The sequence below is a fragment of the Phaseolus vulgaris genome, chromosome 8, assembly GCF_000499845.2.
Source record: "Phaseolus vulgaris cultivar G19833 chromosome 8, P. vulgaris v2.0, whole genome shotgun sequence".
Taxonomy (NCBI): domain Eukaryota; kingdom Viridiplantae; phylum Streptophyta; class Magnoliopsida; order Fabales; family Fabaceae; genus Phaseolus; species Phaseolus vulgaris.
This window is the reverse complement of record NC_023752.2, coordinates 55,197,800-55,225,373: the sequence shown is the minus strand read 5'-3', so window position 1 is coordinate 55,225,373 and position 27,574 is coordinate 55,197,800. Positions and strand designations below refer to the sequence as shown.

The 27,574-nt window shown below is 31.6% G+C and overlaps 3 protein-coding genes across 10 annotated transcripts; 1 reads left to right on the top strand and 2 right to left on the bottom strand.

Annotated features, from left to right (window-relative positions):
- The first annotated feature begins 1,839 nt into the window (after positions 1 to 1,839).
- On the top strand, positions 1,840 to 5,766 carry LOC137826264 (uncharacterized). 6 transcript variants are annotated; one of them, XM_068632167.1, is made up of 6 exons: positions 1,840 to 2,089; positions 3,642 to 3,730; positions 3,855 to 3,948; positions 4,212 to 4,460; positions 4,533 to 4,587; positions 4,964 to 5,766. In XM_068632167.1, the coding sequence occupies exons 4-6, from the start codon at positions 4,228 to 4,230 to the stop codon at positions 5,426 to 5,428; spliced, it is 753 nt and encodes a 250-aa protein (XP_068488268.1). In that variant the 5' UTR covers positions 1,840 to 2,089; positions 3,642 to 3,730; positions 3,855 to 3,948; positions 4,212 to 4,227; the 3' UTR covers positions 5,429 to 5,766. The 6 variants fall into 6 exon arrangements, with proteins under 6 accessions (XP_068488268.1, XP_068488265.1, XP_068488267.1 ...); XM_068632164.1 differs by having other exon boundaries at positions 1,841 to 2,089; positions 3,658 to 3,730; positions 4,347 to 4,460; XM_068632166.1 differs by having other exon boundaries at positions 1,842 to 2,089; positions 4,347 to 4,460.
- A 371-nt stretch (positions 5,767 to 6,137) lies between these two features.
- LOC137826749 (ankyrin repeat-containing protein NPR4-like) lies at positions 6,138 to 14,379 on the bottom strand. 3 transcript variants are annotated; one of them, XM_068632885.1, is made up of 7 exons: positions 14,111 to 14,270; positions 13,942 to 14,020; positions 12,787 to 12,877; positions 12,367 to 12,705; positions 12,066 to 12,176; positions 6,937 to 7,457; positions 6,138 to 6,823 (listed from the first exon to the last, which is right to left on the bottom strand). In XM_068632885.1, exons 3-7 carry the CDS (start codon positions 12,872 to 12,874, stop codon positions 6,263 to 6,265), a joined length of 1,620 nt encoding a protein of 539 aa, XP_068488986.1. In that variant the 5' UTR covers positions 12,875 to 12,877; positions 13,942 to 14,020; positions 14,111 to 14,270; the 3' UTR covers positions 6,138 to 6,262. The 3 variants fall into 3 exon arrangements, with proteins under 3 accessions (XP_068488986.1, XP_068488983.1, XP_068488987.1); XM_068632882.1 differs by having other exon boundaries at positions 12,787 to 12,874; XM_068632886.1 differs by lacking the exon at positions 13,942 to 14,020 and having other exon boundaries at positions 12,787 to 12,874; positions 14,226 to 14,379.
- Positions 14,380 to 21,133: 6,754 nt separating this feature from the next.
- Positions 21,134 to 23,692, bottom strand: LOC137826263 (ankyrin repeat-containing protein NPR4-like). The gene is made up of 6 exons (XM_068632161.1): positions 23,554 to 23,692; positions 23,311 to 23,437; positions 22,851 to 23,195; positions 22,568 to 22,681; positions 21,873 to 22,303; positions 21,134 to 21,767 (listed from the first exon to the last, which is right to left on the bottom strand). Exons 3-6 carry the CDS (start codon positions 22,906 to 22,908, stop codon positions 21,204 to 21,206), a joined length of 1,167 nt encoding a protein of 388 aa, XP_068488262.1. The 5' UTR covers positions 22,909 to 23,195; positions 23,311 to 23,437; positions 23,554 to 23,692; the 3' UTR covers positions 21,134 to 21,203.
- Positions 23,693 to 27,574: the final 3,882 nt, after the last annotated feature.

Below are 27,574 nucleotides of genomic sequence, written 5' to 3'. Positions count from 1 at the left end.
TGGATATTGGTTTGGGAACATATATCATCCACTTATATAAAGGTGAGGCTTTTGATGAATTTATGCCTTTCTAGAAATCAAATTTTCCTTACTCTTTGTCTTTTGAAACATTTCATCATCTAATAAATCATATAAATGGAGTATACAAATTTTTCAAAGAGTATATAAATGGAGTATAATAGGCTTCTATCTGGTATGTTTTTAGAATTCTTTATGAATAAGTATGTTGTTACTTGAAGTATCAGCCTAGATCAAATGTTAAGTTGTATAATGATACCTAAGATGAAAACTTTTATTTTAAAAAAATATTGTCAAAGATCCACTTATTTAAAAATATTATGTGAATTATTGTAACTTTTTTTAATATATTCTGTTTAATTTATAAAAGTAAAAAAAATGTATCTTACATATTTTCTCTTCCACCCAACTTTAAGAGGTTTAAAACATCTTTTTTATAATTTATTATAGATTAATTTTAAAGGTTAAAATTATAGATCATATGAAATTACATGTAAAACTCCTAATTTTATGTGAAAAAGTGTGAAGCAAGTTGATCATTTAAATTGATCAATTCACATAGTCCATATGAATAAAAAATGTGACAGACCTATGAATTGTTAAATATGTTTAAATATTTTTATTTATTATTTTACTAATATTATATGTTTACAACTACAACTTTAAATTCTATTTAATACTTTGCATTACTATAGGTATATTTTAGTATATTTTTTAATAAATAATAAATTATTAGTCTTTAATTTTTTTAATTGTTACATCTATCAATTTTTTTATAAAATATTTAAATTTAGTATTAAAAAATTATAAAATATTTTAAGATTTTTTTTTAAATTTTTTAATTATTTTATGGGCAAGTTTTGCAGTGGGACTCATATTTAAAAGATCAATGCAAAATGAGTCAAGAGCTTAATAGTCATTATTTTCAAGCCTAATTAAAATAAATATTTGGTCATTATTTAAAATTTAATAAACTTAAATAGTATAGCGTTATAAAGTATCTAGATCAAGCGGGAATTTGAAGAGCCAAAGACATTTTAATCTAAAAAAAAAATGATAAAATAAAAATTAGCGAATTAAATTGAAAGGTCCATGACAGAATTTATTTGCAAATCATTGACAATGTAAAAAGAAAAAGGATTGCAAGAAAGTCAATCCTTAACAAAAAAGGTCACGGTATTTTACAGACATAAATTTTAATATAAACAAATCAAAAAAATTTAACAGTAATATGAGAAAAATAAATAAATAAAAATCTAATTATGCATGTTATTATGCTATTTACTGGAAAATATTAATTATTGGCTTAATATTCCCATATCTAACATAAAAAATGCATGTAAAGGGTACTAAACATTTTTTAATATAAATTATATTATAATAAAAATCTAATTGGTTATTTTTTCCCATTATTTAATTATTTTATTCAATTTTTTCTCTCTACTAATAAACAGTTTACTGGAAATTTTCAATTTTTAAAATACTATAACGTGATCTTTTCAAGATTTAATTAAAATTATAGTTTAAAATTATAATAAATATTTTACATTGTAAAGCGAAGTTATTTGAAATTCTTGATAATTTATAAAAGATATTATAATTCTGTTTAGGAATAAAAAAGGAAATAGTAGATTTAAAAAAGACCAATAAAAACGTTCTGTGTGAGAAAACATCTGTTTAAAATAAATATTAAAAATACATTAAAAAATATTAAGATAAGTATTCTAATTTAAATCTATAGAAAGTTAGGTAAAGGTTGAGATTAGAAAGAAAATAAAATTAGTTTTTTAGAATAGAAAGGAACGGTGAATATTAGAAGTTTGAAACAGTGTGAACCGTAGAAGACTCCTCAATTAGCGCTTCGTGGGAGGGGGGAACACTCCAAACACAAACATACGACAAAACAACAATAAAAATATAGTGTTTTTCCCACTTTGTTTCTTCGTCTTCTTCAACGTTAATTTTGTTTTCCTTCCACTTTGTAAAATGTAAAGTGGGGTTTGGTCTTTTTCTCCAACCGTTTTTTTTTTTTCACAACATGAGGAAGAAACTGGACACTCGTTTCCCTGCGGTGAGTTATCTCTTTCCCTTTGTTTCTCCATTTTGAAAAGTTGTTTTCATTTTATGTTTGCTATTTTTATGTTGTCTTTAGGCTGGTTTTGTTGTGGTTGGTTTTTGGGTAACATGGGAGATGTGTTTCTCTTGGTTTTGATGTTCTGTGGTTTATGTTTTGATGTGGCTACATGTTTTGTATTGTCACGCAGGCTTTGGAATTGTTTTGGCCTTGAATTGTTATTATGTTAATGAATTATTTTTTAAAGAGAATGTTTTGCTGGTGAATATTGTTTTAGGAACTGTGCCCATTGGACGTTAGTTATTTTGGATGAAATAAGTTTTCTGACCGAAAGACAGATAAACACAAGCACCTATCGTGCAAGTTTGTCCTTTCAACCATATTTTTTCTATCTGAAAGTCTCGATTCCGAGACATCTTAAGGAATCCAAGCCTAGTTCTACTAGAGGCAACTATTTGGTGAATTTTGATGTAGTGCAATGTATTCAATGAGAAAGAAAAAATTGCTTTGAAGGTGTGATTGCTGCACATCTTAATTCTTCTTTATTATTACTGTCTTAACTGAGATTTCCTGGTGTAGTTTCTTTTTCGTTTTATTGGCTACCTACTTTGGAAATGGTTGTTGCCCTTGTAAAACATGATTTGGTTGTGGAATATCGTTTACCGATTTTGGGATGTAAAACTTTATCTTTATTTTGGCACTGCTTTAGGTCATATTTTGTGTATTGGAAACTAGGACAGAATGTTGGCAGTAGTACTTATTCCCTTCTAACCTATTTCCAAATTTGGTATTATGTCGATTTAGAAAAATTCCCTGAATTTGGTCCCCCTCAAGCAATGGTATTTTTTTGAAGGGATTGTTTATTCCTTTGTTAAAATCACTGCTTCTAAGTATTCTCCATACCACTATAAATTTTGAGGATTGCATAAATATCACATATCAGTATCACACATTCTTAAACAGACAACATCGTCATCAATAACAACAGAAGGCTTTTCCCACTAGTTGTGGTGGAATATATGAATCAAACATAGCTACAATGTCCTATTATAAGTCGTCATGTCCATATTAAATCATTTAAATACAAATATAGTGTTTCTTGATCTCTCCCTTTTTCCACCTATGGGACTACCCTCCATCTTATGTGCTTTATTTATTTCGATTCTATAGCTTTGCTTCACACATACCTAAACCTTATTCATGTGGGAGACAGACACGAGGGTCTTCTGTGGCCCACCTTGTGTTCTTACACTACTTTTGACCCCGTTGTACGTATTTTTGACTGATCAATTATATGCAATACTTGCTTAACTTTTGTACTATTACTCTTTTCTTCTTTTAGGAAGGTAGTGGTGGAATTTGAGCATTGGTTACTTCTGGTGGGGTAGGACAAACAGTTTTTTTTTTTCCGTTAAACAACTTATTTATTTAATTTCTTTTAGTTGAAAATTTTGCTCTTCATTCGTAGTGGTGGAATTTCCTTAATTGTATTAAACTGAATTCTCTTCTATCTTCCAGTCATTTTAGTAATAACTGTGTTATCTTATAGAATTGGTATTTGACAGGCCAGGATTAAGAAAATTATGCAAGCTGATGAGGATGTAGGGAAGATTGCAATGGCTGTGCCACTTTTAGTTTGTAAGGATTTTTTCATGCATATTCTATTTTTTTTGTCTCCCTCAATCATGATTTATTTTCGTGCTTTTGGGAGTTTTTAATGAATAATCTCTGATTTATGATGATTCATGTTTATGCGTTGCAGCTAAAGCACTAGAGTTATTTCTACAAGATTTATGTGATCGAACATATGAGATAACTTTGAGGAGGGGAGCAAAGACTATGAATGCTTTTCATTTGTAAGTGAAATTCCTATTTCGTCTTTATTTGTTTAAATTTGTCTTTGTCATTTCTTTACTAAGTAGTTACACCTTTTATTCAAGCCTGCACGTTTCTTTGATTTGGAAGGAGGGTGTGGGAGGGTTGATGTACTTATAAGAACATCACATCATATCTACAATAATAATGATAATATGCTCTGTCTCATTATTATTTCTTAGGATTCTTCTACGTATTTCATATTCCATTATGTTTGACCTTAAATTCCTTTCTTCTGTCTAAGATAATTAGGCATATTAATGACATTTGCTGAAGAAAATTTTGGGATGGTCTTGCTTTTGGAAGCCGTGAGTGTAGTGTTGACCTTCTCTTTCTGTTTTTTAAAAGGTCAAGTTACTTGCATCCTTTGCCTTTGCAGAAAACAGTGTGTGCAGACTTTTAATGTCTTTGACTTTCTGAAAGATATTGTCAGTAAGGTTCCTGATTTAGGTGGTTCTGTTGCAAATGGTGATGATCATACTGTCAAGAGGAGGTGTGCTCTGGTCAATACTCTTGTTAGTTGGAACTAGTTTCAGTATGCTGAATTTTTTCTATTTTATATTAGGAAAGTTGCTGAAGATGATAATGATAGCCACGAGGAGCCCAAGAGAAGTAACAGGGTAATATATCAATCAACTGTATTCTATTACTTCATCAGATGTTAGCATAAATTTTTCTTGGGTGATTAGTTTTTGCTGAGTAATTATATATTGTTCCTCATACTGTGAACCTTTTGCTGGTTACAAAAGAATTTACTAATTAGGCAAGTTTACTAGTGGCTTTTGAATGCAATTATGAATGAATTATGCTACTACCTTTAGTCTTTAAAACTATTTGGAAAGTTATGGTGAAAAGTGTTGTTGTAATTCTGCAAACTATAGAATTGGCGCTAGCACCTTATGTGGAAGTTCTAGCTAAGAGACGCAGCATTCTAAAGAACAGCTGTTTGATGTTAAATGTTATCTGAATAATGATTTTTTTTCATGATTTGAGCAGGCAGAGCCTGGACATACCGGTGGCAGAGGAAGGGGAAGGGGCAGAGGTAGGGGTCGTGGCCGTGGAATTAGAAATGTAGATCAAGAGATGAGTTCACATGCCAAGTGTGAGGAAGATTCTGATGCATTGAAGCAAAATGAAAAGCAGACTCAAAGCAATGAAAGCATGGAGCATGTGTCATCACCTGAAGAAGTTAAGCAGACTCTTCCGGTGAGCAAGCCGGCTCAAGTGTCCATTCGAAATTTTGACTTAAACATGGACCCAGATGAGAATATGGATTTGGTAGCATCACCAACTCCTGTCCCATCTAGTTCATCTGCAAAATCAATATCAGAAGAGAAGCATGATGAATACCCTGGGTGGTCCTTGTCTGATATGGAAAAAATGACCATTGATCCCATTCAACTAGCTAACATAAATGGAAGGATTGATGAAGATGAAGAGGATTATGATGAAGAATTGTAAATACTCCTGTATTGGTTTAATGATGATTTCTCATATAGGCCAGTCACTAGAAAGCTCTAATGGGTAACTAGAGTAGATTTTTTAGAAGTAGTGTTAGGCAGATACTTAGTAGTTAGGAAGATTAGGAGGGATGATAGGGCATTGATTACTCTCCATACAATCTTTGTTTAGACCAAAAGTGGAGATATAGATTCTTACAATTAGAAATAGTCAAGGTATTGTAATTTGAGAAATTTTAATCTAGTGTAGGTATTGCCTGTGGTAGGCACCACATTAAGATTTTTGATGTATCACGGCTTATAATAAGGAGTGCCTCTCTTAGGCAGTGCCTTCTTAAAGTATTTTATTTTTTATGATTTTGTTCTCTTAATCTCATCGTAGCATAAGTCAAGGATCTATAAAGAGTTATTATTATGTACATAAGAACATAATCGGGGAGTGACTTGTTGATGGAAAACGGTGACATTTCTGTAACGTAGTGTTGTAATTACTTGAATATAATTAGAACCTGCGAAACACGAGAAAAGTGGAGTTGATGCAATAATGGTTTTGCTTACAAGTAAATGGTCCTACAAAATACATGGAGATGCATCGTGCACATTTCAATTTGAATGGGAAGTCTGTGATCCTAAAGGACTTGAATCTGCAGTTTTGTAGCAAACAAACCGGCAAAGCTTTGAGGTAAGATAAGCATTTTTAATAATCTCAATTTTAAACACAAACTTTATTTTTTCACAAATGTATTATACAATGTGGTGGAGACAACCACCATCCAATAATTAAGACAGACAAAAATAGGAAAACACACCAAATGGTAGGTGCATAAGTAATAAGTTACTCCAGTTTGACACGATAGTATCTAGACCAAATGAAGTCGAAGACGCTAAATTGAAAGAGAAGAAACAAAAGTAATGGGAAAACCCCCATTGAAGCCACTACATAAGAAACCCACTTGGTTTTTTGATGAAAAATCAGAAAGGATGCTGCAGTAAAAGCTACAACCATAGCAGCAACGGAGATGATTAGTAACACACGTCCCAAAGTCAAGCTGGGATGTATTGATATGACAAATTCACTTTGTGAGAATCTTGAAGAAGTGAAATTTGACAAGAAAGAGAGTATGGACGCTGAAGAAGTGAATAATGCGACTGCATTTGTTAAGATGAAGACAATGAACCAGGCATTGTTCTTGTCACCTGGAACAGTGAGAACAGCAGCAAATGCTACGGTAGCAACAAGTATTGCCACAAGCATCCCATAGTTCGCCATATCTTTGGCTTCACCTTTAATCTCTTCAGATAACTGCTTGTGTTCATCATAAAATACATCAATTGGTCTCTTCCCCTCCTTGTTTCTCACACTCCTTAATTCACGAGGAACGTTTCTCTCCACTTTCTGTTTATCAACAAAAAGTAGGTGTAAAGATTTCTCAACTGATGTCATACAATACTACATATTTATATAGTGATAAAGAGGTAGGGCGCAGAGAGTGATGACAAAGAATTCACCTTGAACCATGCAAGCTCTCTTTGCATTTGCAAGTTTGCTCTTAAACCAGAGAATGATCGGAATTGAGGTGGGTGATGAGCAGCCATGTGTAGAACGTTGTTAGCTTCATTGTCCACTGCTCTTACCAAATGCTCTTTCCCACAATTTAAACAGTGAAGAAAGCTATCAAAATGTCTATATAGAACAAGCAAATGCAGTAGATTCCGTCCAGTTTTGGGTTCCTTTATGGTCATGACAGGTTCACGACTCTTATCAAGAAGGTATTTCGTACCCTTAACGTTTCCTGATTTTATTGAATCAAACAACACTGCCGAGGGTTCAGTAATCAACTTCACAAACTTGTCGTTTTTCAATTTTCTAACTTCAAGCCATAGCTTCTTCAACAATTCCATACCCATTGATATTGATCCTCCTGCATCATTTTCGCCCTCTATTTTCAATTCTGGATTAAGTTCAAACCACAGCTTCTTTAACAATTCCTGACTCACTGATGTTGATCCTCCAGTATAAAGGTCGCTCCCTAATTTCATGTTCCAAGAAATTATCCACACGAAAAGAAAGAAAAAAGTTCAATTAAAAACTGATAACTTATGAAAACAACATCTAATTATAACACTAATATTAACGATGTGTTAAACGCAGAGGAGAGAGAGAAAGAAGAGATGTGGAAACATGCAAATATACGTAATAGTATCCTAACTGTCTAACATCCCCCTTTAAACTTATGGAGGTGGAGATCTAACCATAAGTTTAGTTCTGAAAGCAGTGAACGAAGATTTGGAGATGAGTTTTGTCAGAATATCAGCTACTTGAAACCGTGCCGGTAGATGAACGAGACTAACGTGCTGCTGTTGAACATGATCCCTGACAAAGTGGAGATCAAGTTCAAAATGCTTTGTGCGTGAGTGCATAACAGGATTTGCATTGAGCAGGACAACACCGAGATTATCTGAAAAGAGCTGGGGTTTAGTATAGGGTATGTGGAGTTCATGGAGTAAGGATTGTAACCAGAGAACCTCAGTAAGCACATCAGCAATGCTTCTATATTCGGCTTCCGTACTGCTTCGAGAAACTACATGTTGCTTATGAGAGGACCAAGCAACCAGGTTGGAGCCAAGATATACACAATATCCTGTGGTAGATTTCCGATCATCCATATCACTTCCCCAATCAGCATCACTAAACGCAAGGATGGTGGAAGAAGAGTTGTGTTTAATGAGGAGCCCATGCGAGGATATTCCCGCAAGATATCTGAGTATTCGTTTCACAGCTTTCCAATGGTGGTCTTGAGGATTGTGCATGAACTGGCAGACTTCGTTGACGGCGAATGCAAGTTCGGGACGAGTGATAAGGATGTATTGCAGAGTGCCGACAACGGAGCGGTATAAGGTTGGGTCAGTCATTGCAGAGGACGCGTCCTGTTGAAGCTGAAGAGTGGACTGCATGGGTGTTGGAAGAGGATTAGCCGAGAGCATATTTGTACGCCGAAGAAGGTCAATAATGTATTTGCTTTGACACAACAATAGATCTCCATTTTGGGAGCGAGTTACTTCAATGCCCAGAAAGTAGTGGATAGGGCCGAGGTCCTTCAACGCAAAGCATTCACTGAGTTGGGAGATGAGGGTGGTGACTTCGTGTTTTGATGATCCTGTGATGATGATATCGTCAACATAGATTAAAACATATATTGTATATGAAGGCATAAATTTGACAAATAAAGATGTATCACTTTTGGTTGCATGAAAATCCAAAGATTGGAGAGTGGAACTTAGCTTTTGGAACCAGGATCGTGGAGCTTGCTTTAACCCATAAAGAGCTTTTTGAAGTTTGCGCACACAAGGTTAGGAGATGCGGACTCAAAACCTGGTGGTTGCTTCATGTAGACATCTTCTTGAAGATCACCACTTAGAAATGCATTATTCACATCTATTTGATGAATGGGCCAAGCAGAGGTGACAGCATGTGAGAGAACAACCCGGATAGTGGATGGCTTGACAACGGGACTGTATGTTTCATTATAATCATACCCTGCAATTTGAGTAAAACCTTGTGCAACCAGACGTGCTTTATGACGTTGTAGAGAGCCATCAGCATTGTATTTATTCTTAAAAAGGCATTTGCATCCAACTGGTTTGGCATCAGGAGGAAGAGATGTGAGGGTCCAAGTTTTATTGCGTAAGAGGACATTATATTCATCATGCATGGCTTGTAACCAAGGGGGGGAAGAGAGGGCCTCATGAACAGTGGTAGGAATGGAGGAATGAATATTAGTGTGAAAAAGTTTTGGTTTGAATATGCCAGCTTTAGATCTAGTTACCATAGGATGATTATTGATGGGATTGGTGGCAGGGGTAGAAGGAGAAGTAGGTGAAAAAGTAGAAGGAGAAGAAGGATGGGTAGGGGACAAAGGAAAAGTAGGTAAGGTGTGAGGTGGATGAACAGGAGAGGGTGCAGGTGGCTGAAAAATGGTTGGCGAAGGGGTATTAGGGGTAGTATTTGGAGAATGAGTTATATCAGAAGTAGGTAAGGTGTGAGGTGGATGAACAAGAGAGGGTGCAGATGGTTGAAGAATGGTTAGCGCAGGGGTATTAGAGGTGGTATTCGTAGGATGGGTTATAGCAAGGGTAGTGAAATTGTACTCAGAAAGAGTGTAAGGAAACAATTGTTCATTAAAAATAACATGTCGAGATACGTAAGTCTTACCATTTGATGAAAGACACAAATAACCTTTATTGTGTAAGCTGTATCCAAGGAATAAGCAGCATTCAGATCGAAAATCAAGTTTATGCTTATGGTACGGGCGAAGAAGAGGGAAGCAAGCACAACCAAACATTTTAAGAAAAGAATAATCAGGTTTATTTTTAAAAAAGCATTTCATGTGGTGATTTGTTTGAAAGAACATAAGAGGGGAGGGCATTGATAATGTGCATGGCAGTAGTAAAAGCTTCTCCCCAAAACTGAATTGGAAGAGTAGCAGCCGCAAGTAAAGTTAAACCCATTTCAGTGATATGACGATGTTTTCGTTCAATGGTTCCATTTTGTTCATGTGTGTGTGTGGACAAATGAGACGGTGATGAATACCAAGAGTATGTGTGATGTTCTTAAAACAGAGGAATTCTTTGGCATTATCAGTTTGGATGGCTTTGAGTGTGTGACCAGTTTGTGTTTCAGCAAAGTTTTTAAACCGTGTAAAAGCAGTAAGAGCTTGAGACTTATGATGTAGAAGAAAAAGCCAAGTATATTTGGTATATGCATCCATAAAAGATATGTAGTACCTTGTACCATTTTATGCACACACTGGGGAAGGACCCCAAATATCAATGTATACAAGAGCAAGAGGTACAGTGTAGGGAGTGGTAGATTTAGAAAAAGGCAGTTGATGAGCTTTACCACACATGCAAGCATTACAAAACTGTGTTTGAGGTTTATAAGCAACATTACATGTTCGTAAGATATGTTTAACAACATCAAAATTGCAGTGACCTAATCTATTGTGCCAGAGTTGCAAAGTAGGAAGCGTAGGTTTATAAGCAGCATGATTAACAGTATAAGCGTGAGTGTCATGTGAGGGAGGGAACACATAGAGACCTTCCTTAACAGTGCCTTGGAGTAAAGTCTGATATGTGTCCTGGTGTTTAACATAGCAAGCATTAGCAGAAAATTCAAAATAGACATTGTTATCTTTTGCGAATTGAGCTACACTGATAAGGTTTTTAGTTATATGGGGAACATGCAGGAGATTGCGAGAACAAACATGGTATTTGTGTGAGGAACAATATAATGTGCAGAACCTGTATGCATAATTTTCATACCTTGATTATTACCTAGTTTGAGAGTTTCAGGTCCATGATGGCTTTGTTTGGTTGTGAAAAGGTTGGAATCATGCGTGACGTGGTGCGTGGCACCACTGTCAGGGTACCATAATGGATCTTCAAGAGTGGAGGGAGCTCCAAGAATGGAAGGAGCAGGATCGGAATGAATCGGAGGTGTATATGCAGTGATATTGGCATTGAAAGAGCTTGAGGAAGAAGGTTCATACCTGTGCCAACACATATCTGCTGTATGGCCAGATTTATGACAGATTTGACAATGCTGTTTTTGCGATTGCCAAGAACCAGATTGAGATGAAACAGGACGCGCAAATGTGCGAGATCCTGCAAACCGATGATGAGAACGACCACCACGGATGACTGCATGAGTGGGCTTTTGTTTGAAAGACTTATTGGGAGACCACGTAGTGACAGTGTGATTGGCTTAGACAATCAAGGATAGAGCTAGCCGATGTTTGTCGAAACGTTCTTCTTGGGCAAGGAGAAGAGCTTCAATCTCATCCACATTGTAAGGATCATTGCGGGAAATAATAGAGGTAATGAACCCATCATAATCTTCAAGAAGGCCATCAAGAATAGCATCCACATGTTCTGTGGTAGATACAGGTGCACCAACAGCTGCTAATGAGTCCACCGTCTTTTTGATATCAAGAATGTATTTAGAAACGGAGCGATCTTTTTTTGACATCGAAGAGTTGCAGACATCGAAGCGAGAAGCCAGGAAACCACAAGTTGATCTTGTTGTTGATGATGGAGATAAGCGGGGTTGGGAATCTGTTTTTGTTCCGCATTGAGAAGATATCGAGAAGGGACAGACTCACCTGTTAAGAAATGCATGAAGTTCAGACCGCGTAGCATAGCGAGCACTTGGTGTTTCCAAACAAGAAAATTGTCATCGTCGAGCTTCAATGATATGGGAGTGTGGAAATGATGGAGTTGAAGCAATGACGGGACAATGGTAGAGGATGAGGATGAAGAAGAAGAGGAGGCACTCGAGGCCATGAGAGATAGAAAAAAAAATTGGCTCTGATACCATGTTAAACGCAGAGGAGAGAGAGAAAGAAGAGATGTGGAAACATGAGAGAGAAACTAATTCATGTATTAAAACTGCCTGCATTTACAGAGTGTTATGCATATATATAACAAATATACGTTACAGTATCCTAATTGTCTAACACGATGTGAAAATATAGATGCATAAATTTCCAAATAAGAATCCAAAGGATATGCTATCAGATATAAAGATAAAAACTCGTTTAACAAAAAAAGAAGAAGAAGCTGAACCCTTGAAAGCTTACGTAGAATTTCTGAAGGCTTTCGCGCCAGCATATGCAATGCTGTTAGCTTCTCTTCATCTCTAGCAGTGGTCAATTGAAGGGGATATTTTTTAAATAATTTCATGGCCACATCTGAAATGCACAAGTCAAATAGCGATGGTGAACAAGACATATGTACAAAGAAGAGTAGAAGACTCCAACAACAACATATATATCAGTAATATCTAAAAATAGAAGCATTTTGAAAATCATTAGATTGGTTGAATTAGTTTGTAAAAGATGATAACATAACAAGTAATGAAAGAGAAGTAGATGATGTTACCAAACATGTTGTTGCTAACGGTGGTAAAGAAGAGTTTTTGAATATCCTGGTAATCCATGTTGTCAAGCTGAATCTGAGAGGTGAAATCATGCACCATTTTGTGTTGGCCAGTTAAAGCAGCCAAGTGAACTGGGAGCATCCCATCTGATTTTCTTATTAGCTGGTCTTGTGGGCTCAAAAGCTGAACACATTTTTCCACAAAAGTAGTGCTCCTTGAAACTACTGCTATATGAAGAAGTGTGTCGCCTCTATCAGTCAATGGCTTGCGTACAATATTAAGATCACTTTGAAACTTGTCCGAGACCCACCAATCCGCGCGTGCACACATTTGGAAATAATCTGCAATCCTTTCAAACTTAATTTAATCATTCTAATTAATTCTCACCATTACCAAATAACCCATCAAGATTTGTAACTTACCGTCATCTTCCTCTCCGGAGTTCATCAAGTCATCTGGTATCGTAACGGTATACTCATGTGAAGAATCTTCCACATCGCCATCGCTCATCTTCTAACCAAAATCACCCAATTAATTACACATACAACATATTAAGGACACAACTTAGTAAAGAACCATAAGTTTCTTCACGTTGCTTTCTTATTATATATATTTACATTCAGTCTAATATAATTTAACAGATTTCTTTCTTACATATATTATTAAGGTGAAGCTTTAATTTTGACGGGAGAATAAAAAAACTTATTTCTACGAGGAACACATTTTTTTGCTATATTTTATTTAGAATGCCCATCAAAATAATTATACTTAATGTAAAACAATTTACTATATTTTTAGAGTTCTTTTCATAAAAAATAACATTTTTAACATGGAGAGCATTTTTTTTTTGTATGTTTTTGGATTATTTTAAAAAGCATGTGATTAATTATAATATATTCTATGAAATTTAATGCTTATATGTTAAATTGCTCATTTAGTTCTTGTAATCTCAAAACCAATCTTAACACTAAAAAAAAAACATTAAATATAAATAATTTTAGAGAAAAAAAATAATTAGTTAATTGACTATTTTAGAGACTAAAAGAATTTTTAATTTTTTAATTAATTTTTAAATTGATATCTAATTAGCTATCAAGATTTTCACTACTAAATTTAAAGTCACATAATTGGTAATTAAAACTTTGATAATTAGATTCCAATTTAGAAACTATTTAAGAATAAAAGAAACTAATTTAGAAACCAATTTTTTTTAGTTTCTAAAATGATTTCTAACAACTAATTATTTTTTGTCTATACAATTGGTTCTATTTAATAATTTTCTTTTAGTGTAATTTCTAATGTCTACACTTTAAATTATTCATTTTAATTTTGATTTATGGACAAAAAACATAATTATTATGTTAGAAAATTAAAAAGATAGATTTTTTTTAAATCATTTTTTTAATATTTTATAATTTTAATTTCTAAAACAAAAAATAGTTTAGTTAATAAACATGAAATGTTTTAAAGTTTGTAGGGGGAAGGTGATGACAGAGGCCTATAAGAGGAGGCATAATAGTAGAAGGTAAAGAGTAGAGAGAATAAAGAAGAAGAAGTGAAAGTGATGAGAAGTTTACGAGTGGTGATCCTTGAAGGAAGATAGATGTGTACTGTTGATAAGAGAGACCTCTTTCTACTCACAAAACTTTTCTACCACTGTTATAAGGGAAAGGCATAGAGGGTTTAAACAGAAGGCATAGCAGAAGCTAAAAAATATATAGAGAAGAAAGTGAGAATTGAATTTACCTGGGAAAATGAAGTGGCAAGTAGAGTGTGGTGACTGTTGTAGGCGATGACAGAAGCTAATAACGCAGTTGAAGCTAAAAATATATATAGAATCAAGAAGATAACTGTGGGAAGCCAATGGTGATTATGGTAGCAACTTATTGATGCTTCAGTTCTGATATGATGGAGAATGAAGAGTGAACACCACTCTTATATTCTCTTCTATTTAGAGATCTCTTTCTACTCACAAAACTTCTGTTCTTGTTTCAACTTTTGCCTTTCTTTCTATTTTTGCACAAATACTTTTTTTTCTGTATTTTGGTGGGCCATAGGGTTATTTTCTGGAATAAAAATGATCTTTTCAAAATATATCAAAGTTGAAAAATTAATAATAAGATGTTTGGAAAAGAAAATGAGTGGTAAAACAAGTAGGAAATTTAACTGTATGTGTTAATTCCTTTATATTTTTATTTTTCTGATATGAAAGGTGCTGTGTTAATTTTTGTGATTCAAAAGTAAAGGGAAGAAAAGCGAAGGAGAATTAGATTCCAAAGAACATAATGAACTGGAACTTTCCCAACGTTTATGACCATCTATTTCTCATGTGGGTGTGAATTAATGAAAGTTGATTATTTATTTGCAACATTTTATATAAGGGTTGGGAGACTCAAAAAAAAGTGTATTTCTTTATTTATTGTTCATAAAATAAGATTTACAATGCTACCGTAATCTTCTTGAAAAAAGGTTTTGTTAAATCTCATTAAATAAACCTCTTGTTATTTGTTCTTGTAGAGATGACTTCAACTTGATGTAATGACTAAAACAAATGTATGTATCGAGTGAGGCGTTTTTTTTATGTATAGAGGAAGGGTATATGTTGTTTTACTTGGAAACAATTATATAATTTCTGAATATTTTTCTGCATAAGAGTTAAAGATTTTGATTCAACTTTGATATTATGGATTAAAAGGAGAATATAAGCCGAGAAAGGAAGAATGTTGATAGAAATTACAAATACTCACTTTCATCTTTAACTTATATGTTTTTAATTGGGTTTCTAGGTCTCATTAAAGTCATATTATATTCATAATTTCTTTGAAAATTGTAAAATTAGAGTTTAAGTTTAAAGCCTATTTAAATATAAGGTCTAATTCGGTTGAAAATAAGGCCAAAGATCATTTCACAACTTTTAGTTTATCTTTTTTTTAATTTATTTTTATTTTTTTTTATTCTTCTATTATGCAATACAAGAAAAATAAATTTTAAGGAAAGTTATTTAGCTGGAGATTGATGAATTGATTTAATTAATTGAAGTTTTTTTTAATTAATGGAGGTTCATGTACTAAACTTTAAGTTTAAAAATAAATTAGTTTAAAAATTTCCATCTGTTAAAAATTAGTTTAATATATGTTTTGTATGATTGTGACAATAAAAAAATACAACAATATTAGTAACTGATTGTGACAATAAGCAATGTTGAAACTCGCAATGACAATAATAGTAGTGGTAGTGGTCTCTCTTGTTGCTACCATAATGATTGAGGAAATTGTAAATAAATATGTTTTATTAGTATTAGTATTATTTTTAATTTATATTAATATAAAGTTTCATACTCTCTTTTGATTTGTTTTAGGATTCTCTTGTTCACTAGAGAACTTAGGATTATTTACATTGTGTGGTTGAGATTGTTGCTAATATTGGATAATTTGGACACCTTGGACGTGTTTGTACTATTGGATATAATGTGAACATTTGTTCAATTTTTGAAGTCTCATCTTAACACAATTCCCATTCCTTCGCTACACTTAGTCAGGAGTATCTATATCAACTAAGGCAACAAATAAAGGAGGTATAACTCAAGAGCTTACACAAAACTTAATGCAGGAGTTTGACAAGCAATTGGAGACCTTACAACTCTCGCAACAACCAACTTCTATAATACAACATGACTTGAATCTCGTTCTCAAAATCAACACTAAAGAGAGTTATGCAGTTATAAATCCATTGAAGGATGACGTTGGCTCAACTATCCAACATGGGTTGTACACCGATTGTGATTCTTCCCTTCGATTGATGACTCTCGGGAGGTGCTATGAAGGGGCCACCATCTTACCCATTGTGCCTTTCCCCTCTCATATGGTAAAGGTTTTGGTGGAGAAGGTTATGGTGATGTTGCAGTTTATGTGCCAATATCAGAGGTTGTTATTGTAGCACATACACTACGGACCTTCATTGCCTAGCCTAGACATCTCGTTAGACTTACATCAAAGCCTTTAGTATATCTCTGCACTAATATCCTTACATTTATATGAAATATGTGATATACTAGAAAATGTAAATTGATAGAGGTTGAGATTATGTAATATGCTATAACTCACCAATACACTGATAAATTGTATTATTAATTATGGACTTATGTTAACTAGATTTCAAATGTTGCACATAATCATTAGACTAAGAAAGAATGAAATATGTCATAAAAACGTGGACCAAGTATTTTGTTAGCATATATAACACTTAGGTAGATAAGATACTACTATAGACTTTTGTACATTAGATTTTTACTAAACTTTTTGTTTTTTTGAAACTTTGTTCAAATTTAGTAAGTATATTTTATATACACTTGTACTTCTTGATTAATTAATCTATTACAACAACGAAATACTTAAGTTTTTGTTCCAATGTATGAGATTGTATCATGTGCATGTTTGTTTATTATGCATAAAAAAATAAGTTTAAATAAAAACACATATGACGATGGTTTGTCCAAATCATCATCATTTTCCATTTTAATGATGTTTATTTATACCAACCGTTGTATTTTTAGGTTTTTAGTGACAGTTCTTATTAGCAATTGTTGTTGTTTCATGATTTTTTTTTATAAATATTGACGACAACTTGTCTATGTTTGTTGTTATTGAGTCCACTTATGATGACAATTCATAGTAAAATCCTCGTTAAAAGGATTTTAAATGGACAGTCCAATACATTCAAGAAAACTTGATAACTTTAATTATAACATTTCCATAACTATTTTTAAAAGGCTTTTACTGAAGATGAGGAAGAAAGAACACTTTGACTCAAGCTTTTAAAAATAAGAGTTAACAATAAAAAAACTGAATGAGTGAGTGTTTGCGGGTGTGTGTGAGAGTGCTTGTACATGATAAAAGAAGAGTAGAAGACTCCAACAACAACATATATATCACTAATATCTTAAAATGCAAGTAGTTTGAAAATCATTAGAATGGTTGAATTAGTTTGTAAAAGATGATAATATAACAAGTAATGAAAGAGAAGTAGATTAAGAAAAGGAATAAATAACAAGGTTGTTTAATTGGTTGTAGATGATGTTACCAAACATGTTGTTGCGAATGGTGGCAAAGAAGAATTTTTCAATATCCTGGTAATCCATGTTGTCAAGCTGAATCTGAGAGGTGAAATCATGCACCATTTTGTGTTGGCCAGTTAATTAATTCTCACCATTACCAAATAACCCATTTATGAAATACCATTTTCTCAAAATCTTAACCTAACATAAAAAAAATTATTAAATAAAAATTAATTTTAAAAATAAAATGTAATTAATTATTATATTGATTAAATTAGATATTATTTTATAGATTAAAATAATTATTGATATCTTTAAAATATTTTCTATTATTAATAAAAATGTATAAACTAATTTCTAAATTGGTATCTAATTAACTACCAACTATTTTAAATTTTAAAATTATAGTTAATTAGATATTAATTAATTAATTAAAAATTAATTTAAATATTAATAATTTTTCAATCTATAAATTAATATATAATTTAATTAATATAATAATTAATTATTTTTTAATTTTTAAAATTAGTTACTATTTAATAATTATTTTAGAATTTACAACTTGCCGTCTTCTTATTCGGAGTTCATTATCGAATAATGTAAAAATAGAAATAGAAATAGTAGTATTTGAGAAAATAGTTATATATGAAGAGTCTTCCTTCCCTCATCTTTTAACCAAAATCAACCAATTAGTTATACATAAAACATATGAAGGATACAACTTAGTAAAGAACCGTAAGTTTCATCACGTTGCTTTCTTATTATATTTTACATTGAGTCTAATATAATTTAACAGATTTCTTTCTTACATATATTATTAAGGTGAAGCTTTAATTTTGAGGGGAGAATAAAAAAAGTTTATTTATACGAGGAACACATTTTTTTGGTATACTTTATTTAGAATGGCGATAAAAATAATTATACTTAATATAAAACAATTTACTATATTTTTAGAGTTGTTTTCATAGAAAATAACATTTTTAGCATACATACCATTTTTTGTATTTTATGTTTTTGGATTATTTTAAAAAGCATGTGATTGATTATAATATATTCTATGAAATTTAATGCTTATATGTTAAATTGCTCATTTAGTACCTGTACTCTCGAAACCAATCTTAATTTTTAATGTCTACACTTTAAATTATTCATTTTAATTTTGATCTATGAAAAAAAAACATAATTATTATGTTAGAAAATTAAAAAGATATATTTTTTTTAGAATATTTTTTTATATTTTATAATTTTAATTTCTAAAACAAAAAATAGTTTCACAAACAAAAATGAGGTAGAGACAACAACCATGAAGTAATTAAAACATAGAAAAATAGGATAAAAAACACTTTATCCTATTTGGATCTAGGGGTGCACTGTTCACGCAGACGGATGTGAGAGTGCACTACCTGTTTGTTTGTTTGTTTTTATCAACACAAAATAAATAAAATAAAATGAGACACTTCAAGAGTGTCCCAACCCTTATACAGAAAAACCCAGATCAACTTCTTAACACCCAACCAGTTGAAAATCCAACAAACACTACAACCCATCAACTAGATTGACATCGACCAAGCAAGAGACATGAACACAACATAATACAAATACCCTCCAGAGGAATCAAATTCTCACGAAAGAAGACAAAATATTTCAACAACTAAATAGGTTCTTTGTCAGCAAGTAGAAGTAAGCCAAACACCCAAAAGTCATAAACATCAAACCATGAGAGAGATATGAAGACTATGAAACCTGCACAGAAACTATTACGAAGTGGACTTTAAACCTAACTCAACCCCATAAAACCGGCTCATGGGGTGAGGTTTGCACCCACTTATATACAATGAAATATTATCATCTCTAGTCGATGTGAGATCCCCAAAACACCCCCCTCATGCCGAGAGTGACAACTCGTGCGTGGGACAACATATTATGGGTGGTCCGATAACGACCCGATAGCGGGTGACACGATATACCCGACAAACACTCTCTAGGACAGGCTTTAACCTGGCTTTGATACCATATTACGAAGTGGACTTTAAGCCTAACTCAACCCCATAAAACCGACTCATGGGGTGAGATATGCACTCACTTATATACAATGAAATATTCTCATCTCTAGTCGATGTGAGATCTCCAACAGAAACACACCATAATTTCCAACGTGGACAAAATGTTAAACATGAATCACCAAACATCAATTTCACAAATACCTTATACAACTGATGCTTAAGAGTGGGGGCGCGCGGAAAGAGAAACAAACCTCATTTTCTTTGCCTTACACCATTGCAGAGAAACATAAACAAAGAGAAAACCACGTAGGATATGTGATTTTACTTAGGTTCCCTTTCAGTATATGCATTTCTTTTCGTGAATTGATCACTCAGTCCTAGTCAATGCCAATGTCATTGCCATGCATAACTACAAACCTTCTTTATTCATGCATGGAGAGATTCCTTATTTTTCAGAGAATCTCGTTGACTGAATGTGTGTTGAATGCATTGACTATTACGTTAATATCATAAATACATCAATAAATACACTCATTCACGCCCAGGTTAGACATTTTCAAATTTTTTCACAGTGCCTAATCGATTATGCATGAAAAAATGTTAGAATTGATGAATCAATTCTAACCAAAAACACATAGGACTTAATCGATTATGTCCTAAAAACCGTTGATAATCGATTAAGCATACAACACAATCGATTAGCTTCTATTTTAGGAGGGTAATCAATTATGTGGTGTGTGTTAAAACTAACCTAATTGATTATGCTATTTAGATATTCTACATAATTGATTAGGTTTATTTTTTAAGTGAAGACATAATTTGATTAGGGTCCTAAAAACAATGGATAATCGGTTATGTTCATATTTTTTTTTACAAATTTTCCATTTTTATTTTTTATGATATTTTCTTTGGTTTTTCACGTGTTTTTTTTGTGTTTTTTTATGTCGTAATTTAATATTTTATTTGTATTTATTTTTAGAAATATAATTTTTTTTCTTATTAATAAGAATTAATAAAATACATTATTTGAAATTATAGACTATTATTTTAGTAATTTTAATTATATTATATTATTCCAAATTCAATTGATATATTATAGTAATTTAGATTTATATTTATTAATGAGAATAGAAAATCCATTTAAATATTTAAATTCTAAAAATGTAAATAATAAAATTCAATTGATATATTAATGTATTAATTTAAATTTAATTTATTAACGAAACTAGAGAATTTATTTAAATATTTAAATTCTAAAAATATAAATAATAAAATTTAATTGATATATTGTAGTAATTCATATTTTTTATTTATTAATAAGAATAAAAAATTCATTTGAATATTTAAATTCTAAAAATAGAAATAATAATATAATTATTTTATTAATGTAATTATTATTTTTTTGTTTTATTAATGAGTATCCATTTTAATTTTAAATTAATTATATCATTCTTAATAAAATAAAATAAAATAAATAATAATATAATCATATTTAAATATTTAATTTATTTATTTAAATTTTACATTATTATTTTTATTTATAATTGTAAGTTTACATTATTCTAATTCATTAAAATGTGCATAAAATTAATTAATATTTTATTTTTATATTTTTTATATACAAAGATAAATTTATAATTTAACAATTTATATCATTAAAAATAATTAAAAATATATTTATAATCTTCACATTTAAATAAATTTTCCAAACACTTCCATCCCTTTAACGTATCTTAATTCAAACAATTTATTAAAGAAGTAACGTAGGTGCCTAAGTAACAAGTTAGTCAAGTTTGGGACGATAGTATCTGGACCAAAAGAAGTCGTCGCAGAACTTAGATTGAAAGAGAATAAACAAAAGTAATGCGAAAACCCCCATTGGAGCCACTGTATAAGAAACCCACTTGGTTGTGTGAGCAAATATCAGAAAGGATGCTGCAATGAAAGACAGAACCATAGCAGCAACGGAAATGATGAGTAACACAGGTCCAAAAGTCAAGCTGGGATGTAGTGATATGACAAATTCACTTTGTGCGAATCTTGAAGAAGTGAAATTTGACAAGAAAGAGAGTATGGACGCCGAAGAAGTGAATAATGCGACTGCGTTTGTGAAGATGAAGACAATGAACCAGTTATTGTTCTTGTCACCAGGAACAGTGAGAGCAGCTGCAAATGCTACGGTAGCAACAAGCGTTGCCACAATCATCCCAGAATCGGCTATTCCTTTGGCTGCTTCTTTGATATCTTTAGATAACTGATTGTGTGCATCATAAAATACATCAATTGGTCTCATCCCCTTCTTGTTTCTCACACTCCTTAATTCACGAGGAACGCTTTCCTCAGCTTTCTATTTATCAACAAAAAGTATTGTGAAGATTTGTGGAACTGATGTCTTAGAATACAATAGTAATAAAGAATGATTGAATAAGAATAGGGAAATGAATGAATTGACCTTGAACCATTTGAGCTCTCTTTGCATTTGAATGTATGGACTTAAACCTGAGAATGATTGGAATTGATTTGGAAAAAGCGCAGCAAAGTGTAGAACGTTGTTACCTTCATTGTCCACTGCTCGTAGTAACTGCTCTTTACTATTACGTACAAGCGTAATAAAGATTTGATAACGTCGATGTAGAAAAAGCAAGTGCAGTGCGTTCCGTCCATTAGGGTCCTTTACGGTCGTGAGTATTTCAGTACACTCCAAGAAAGTGTTTATTACTTCCTTATCGCTTTCTGAATTTATTGCATCAAACAACGCTACCGAGGGTTCAGTAGTCATTTTAATCAAAAGTAGTGTTGACAATTTTCGAAGTTCAGCCCATATCCTTCTCAGCAATACAATACCCGATCCTCTACTATCTTTGTCGTCCTCTGATTCGATGCCTAAAGAAAGAAAAAAGTTAAATTAAAAACCATTTTTTTGTATTTCTATTTGGAAACTTCTATATTTTACTCCTCACTTCAAATTAAAAGTGTAAATATTTGCTCATAAGTTGCTATACGTTTGTATTTATGAGACTAATAATTTAATAAATATCTAATCCATTACCATTATAACACTGAATATCGACAATTAAGGAGTAATTCTTGCTTCTTTATGCATAAATTTCTAAATGAATTAAGAACCAAAATGGAAATGAAGCTTACGTAGTAGAACTGTTGAAGGCTTCCGCGCCAGCATATGCAATGCTGTTAGCTTCTCTTCATTTCTTGAAAAGCAGAAGTCACTGGGACGGGTTTCAAATATTTTCATGGCCGCATCTGTCAAATGCACAAATTTAATAGCGATGATGAACATGTAAAAGGCTGTCATGTCAGAAATAGTAATTACAAAATGATGGTTACGAGAAAATGAAAAGATGAGATCAAGGGTATTTTACTTTGTGAGATACTTTACTTTGTTACCTAATGAATGAGAAAGAGAGTTTACCAAACATGTCGTTGCCAATGGTCATGTAAAAGAGTTTGTCAAGAATATCGGAATTCATTTTCTTAAGCAGATGCTGCTGAGAGCAGAAATGTTACACTATTCTGTGGTGGTCAGATAAAGCAGCCAAGTGAACTGGAAGCATCCCTTGGAAGTTTCGTATTAGCTGGTCTTCTGGCTTCATAAGCTTAGTCAACTCTTCAACAAAACTAGTATTCCCTGCACGTGCTGCTACATGAAGAGCTGTATCGCCTGTTTCAGCCACTGTAAAGCGTACACTATCTGGATTATTTCTAACAATGGCTTCCATTTCGCTCCAGTCACCCCGTAGTGCACACCGGTAGATATCTGCAATCCTTTCAAACTTAATTTTAGTCATTGTAATTTTAATCACTCTATATATATGTATATATATATATATATATATATATATATATATACAAATATTATTGTATGAAAAAACCTGGTCGTGTGAAATCATGTGAAGTAGCAACAGGGGGATGAGTTTGGTCATGGCTCAGATAATCTCGTGATATCATAATCTCAATGTTCGACTCATCAGAAACTTTCACATCAGGATTCATCATTTTCTAACCCAAAAGAAAGACTCAAACTTTAATTTACATCAGAGAATAGCACAAGTAATAGTAGAAGCTAAAGAGTAGAGAGAATAAAGAAGATGAAGGGAAAGTGATGAGAAGTATACGAGTGGTGATCGTTGAAGGAAGATAGATGTGTGTTGATGGAGAAGAAAATATTATTGTTGCAGTGCAAGAGACCCCTCTTTCTACCACTATTCTATTCTTTTCTGTTCTTCAAACTTCCTCTTGCTGTTTAAACATTGCTCCTGCATGCTCTTTTATTGTTGCACAAAATTGGTTATTTTTATGTATTTTGTTTGGCCTTAGGATTCTTTTCTTTTCTGTAAGTAAAAAAGTTTTTTTTTTTTGAAATATATTAAAACTGAAATTTTGAATGGTTAAATGTACCGAAAAAATTAGTGATAATATAAATGGAAGTTAGAAATTTAATGGTGAAGTAAAAAAATAAAAAAATGTAAAATAATAATAATTGATTGGTTAATTAATAATGTATAAACTTTTTTTCTGATATCAAAGGACCTATAATATTATATATATTTTTTCTCATTTATTGGAACCAAAAGTAACAAGGGAAAAGCAAGAGAATGGTATTCCAAAATTAAAACCGAAGGACTGTTAAATTCCTAAAGTAAAGGAGAGGGAGAGGTAGTTCCAAATGTAAAGGTACACAATTCTCTCAAAATTCTTAAATTCATCTATTTCCATATCTAGAAGCTGCTGGAAGGTAACAACAACAAAAGTACAACAAGGGTCAATTACAAGCATTTGAGAAAGAAACAACTTTCTTAAATTAACACAATAAATATATATCACTTGTTAAAATAAATTTAATTACAATCATATCATTATCTTAATAAATACAATATTTTATCTGTGGTAATACAATTGTTGTAATATATTTGGGAAAACTAAAGATATTAATCTTTTGTTGAATACATCAATTTTTTTAAAGACTAAATAAAATTCTAATAATTTAGAATAGGGAAAATATAATTTTGAGACATATTTAACGTTACCAACTGAAATAACCGTTTTTTTAAAAAATCTTAATGATTAGTTGATCAGGTTTTATAAAAGGGATCGCAGATGAGTATTTTGAAAATATATTGTTTTAACGACTGACTCTAGGAAATTATAGTTTTATGTTTTGATGTATTATTTGAATTGTTTAAAATATTTTTAACAATAAAAACTATAACAAATATATGAAATTATTGGTAAGGGTTGGTTTATATTCAATTAAAATGACAAAGAAAAAGTCATCTAGAAAAATGAAATGCCAACCTATAATTATAAATTAAAAACATTTTCCTTATTTTGAAATGGATTCAAAATCTTTTACAACTTACTTAAGTTTATATACTAGTGAGAATGAGGTTGTTTTAATAAATAACATATATATATATATATATATATATATATATATTAAACTATCATTATTTTATATAAAACACACGTAAATAATCAATAATTAAATAATTCTCATGATCACATTATTATTTTTGTAGGAACAAACTTTGAAGTATATAATACTTCATATAAAACGCATGCAAATATACAATACTTTTTAGAATACCTCTCTTAATCCGGTTAAAATCTTTACAGTGACACAACTAAAATTTATTTTTTTTATCAAAAAAAATAATAAAACCAAAAGGAAACATTTTTCAACCCTTATACAAATACAACGTCCACCTAACCCTAATTTAGAAACGTCCACCTAACTTACATTCCTCTAGGACTAATATAGAGAAAAAAGCCTAGGCTTCCCATCAAAATATTACAACAAATCAAGCATGAACTCTGCAGAGGTACCTCACCACCACACCTTATAAAACTCAACTAAGCAGTTGCTACACTACACTAGATGCTTAACCCTTCTCATACATCAGCACCAGCCACTTAATTAAGATTTCTGCATTGGTTATTCTGCATAATACCATGCCAGTATCTGCTCTATACCTTCCCAGCATCATCAGAATTGTTCTTTTTCCTTGGTTTGCTCCCTCCCGCTTGTACATTTTCTTCACTGGGCTTTTTACCGATTCAAACTTCTTACCAACTCAGCCATCTAACTGATCCCAACACTCTGAACCCAAACTCCAATGCCTAGGCACCACAATTATGCTTCCTTTATGTAGCAAATAGTTTATGCATCAATAATATCTGGAATTACATACTGTCAAAATCTGTATGTAACTTTCTGGTGTATTATATACGGAAAAATTCGTATGTAACTTTCTGATGTATTATAAATTTAATTTAAAAAACACTCAACTTTACTAGAGTGAACTCGCTTAAACAAGCCTTGGACAAGTTTTTATGGAGTGATCTTGCTTGGACGAGGTTGGGTGAGCTTTCAATGCTCCAATTTTGTCTTTTCATCTTGTCTTTAACTTGTATATTCTCCTTTAACCCTTTTATCTCCATCTTTCCCTAAATTTATGAAATTAACACAAATTTGAGAATAAATTGTTTTTATTCATCTCTTAATCCAAAAATATGTAAAAATGTTCAAATTCCTAAATTAGGGGTTGAATTATAACTTTATTAAAAATTAAAGTCCATAAGTGCCTATCATATTTTAATGAAATGTTACTGAATTATGAAACTTATCAACTCCCTCAACCTAGAATCTAATCGTTCTTATTCATCTCATAATCCAAAAATATGTAAAAAATTTCAAATTCATAAATTAGAGGTTGAATTATAACTTTATTAAAAATTAAAGCCCATAAGTGCCTATCCTTTATTCTTTGCTGATAAAAAGAAAGTGTCTTGTTACAAAGTGAACTTTAAGCCTAACTCAACTCCATAAAACCGGCTTATGAGACGAGGTTTGCACCCACTTATATACAATGAAAGGCTCTAATCTCTAGTCGATGTGGAATCTCCAACATGCCTATCCTTTTTTCATGAAATGTTACTTGATTATGACATCAACTCCCCCAACATAGAATCTAAAAATAAAATAAAATTAGAAAATTATGGTGCTTTCAACTTCAAATACAACAAGATATAGATACAACCCATTTCCAGAATAACAACCGAGACAAAGAAATGATAATTTATCAAGTAATATCTTCGCACACTCTCATAGGTAAGTGTTTTTCTCAATTTCCATTGAATCCTAACAACTCATAGTTCATTTTCATTTCACCTTCATATCAATCACATTAGAAACATGAATCTTAAGGTCTTTTTCAGGTTTATAATGAGGTTAAGTCTCCAAAAAAAATATTGGTTTTTCAGATAACAAAATGCACACTTAAAAGAAGAAAAACATACCTACAATCGAAATACAATACATATGTGCTATCTAATCGCCAATTTTTTTCACTTATTCATGATTTCAACATGAACTTTTTTATTTTCTTTTCTTCTCTTCTTTCTTTTTCAATAAAAAATAAAAGAAATAGATTTTTCCTATTTCCAACTAAATAAATTATTTAAACTTAATTTATTCAAACAACTCAAATCAACCATTCCTTTTTTCTATGTATAAATTGAATTTATGTTCTCCTTCCTTAAACATACCAACAGGTAGGAAAATATATTAGTTAAGGTTTAGGGTGCAATAATTGTATTCATAATTTCTTCAAAATTTGTAAAATTAGAGTTTAAGTTTAAAGCCTATTTAAATATAAGGTCTAATTCGGTTGAAAATAAGGAAAAAAAATCATTTCACAACTTTTTAGTATTTTAGTTTCTCTTATTTTTTAATCTATTTTTATTTTTTTCTATTTTTTTATTCTTCTATTATGCACTACAAGAAAAATAAGTTTTAACGGAGGTTATTTAACGGATGTTGATGTAACTCTAAGAATTGATTTAATTAATGAAGGTTTTTTTAACCTTCGTTAAGTTCCAAAGGTTATTCAAAAACTTCAACAAAATAGCGGAGATGTTTTTAACCTTCGTTAAATTCAAAGGTTTATTTAAAAATCTCAGCAAAATAACGGAGGATTTTTAACTTTCGTTAAATTACGAAGATTTATCGTAAAACCTCAGCAAAATAACAGAGTTTTTTTAACCTTCGTTAAATTTCAAAGGTTTATTATAAAATCTTATCAAAATAATGGATGTTTTTTTAACCTTCATTAAATTTCAAAGGTTTTTTTCTTT

What these genes read in the sequence shown, in the direction of transcription:
- LOC137826264 (XM_068632162.1), top strand. Translation starts at nt 3,235, where the DNA reads ATGTGCTTTATTTATTTCGATTCTATAGCTTTGCTTCACACATACCTA. An exon ending in ACACTACTTTTGACCCCGTT is followed by an intron (nt 3,361 to 3,657) that starts GTACGTATTTTT and finishes GGTATTTGACAG; the next exon opens with GCCAGGATTAAGAAAATTAT. An exon ending in GATCATACTGTCAAGAGGAG is followed by an intron (nt 4,461 to 4,532) that starts GTGTGCTCTGGT and finishes ATTTTATATTAG; the next exon opens with GAAAGTTGCTGAAGATGATA.
- LOC137826749 (XM_068632886.1), bottom strand. Translation starts at nt 12,874, where the DNA reads ATGAGCGATGGCGATGTGGAAGATTCTTCACATGAGTATACCGTTACG. An exon ending in CTCCGGAGAGGAAGATGACG is followed by an intron (nt 12,706 to 12,786) that starts GTAAGTTACAAA and finishes AAAGGATTGCAG; the next exon opens with ATTATTTCCAAATGTGTGCA. An exon ending in AAAGCCTTCAGAAATTCTAC is followed by an intron (nt 7,458 to 12,065) that starts GTAAGCTTTCAA and finishes ACATGAAATTAG; the next exon opens with GGAGCGACCTTTATACTGGA.
- LOC137826263 (XM_068632161.1), bottom strand. Translation starts at nt 22,908, where the DNA reads ATGAATTCCGATATTCTTGACAAACTCTTTTACATGACCATTGGCAAC. An exon ending in GCCTTCAACAGTTCTACTAC is followed by an intron (nt 22,304 to 22,567) that starts GTAAGCTTCATT and finishes TTCTTTCTTTAG; the next exon opens with GCATCGAATCAGAGGACGAC. An exon ending in GAGAGCTCAAATGGTTCAAG is followed by an intron (nt 21,768 to 21,872) that starts GTCAATTCATTC and finishes GTTGATAAATAG; the next exon opens with AAAGCTGAGGAAAGCGTTCC.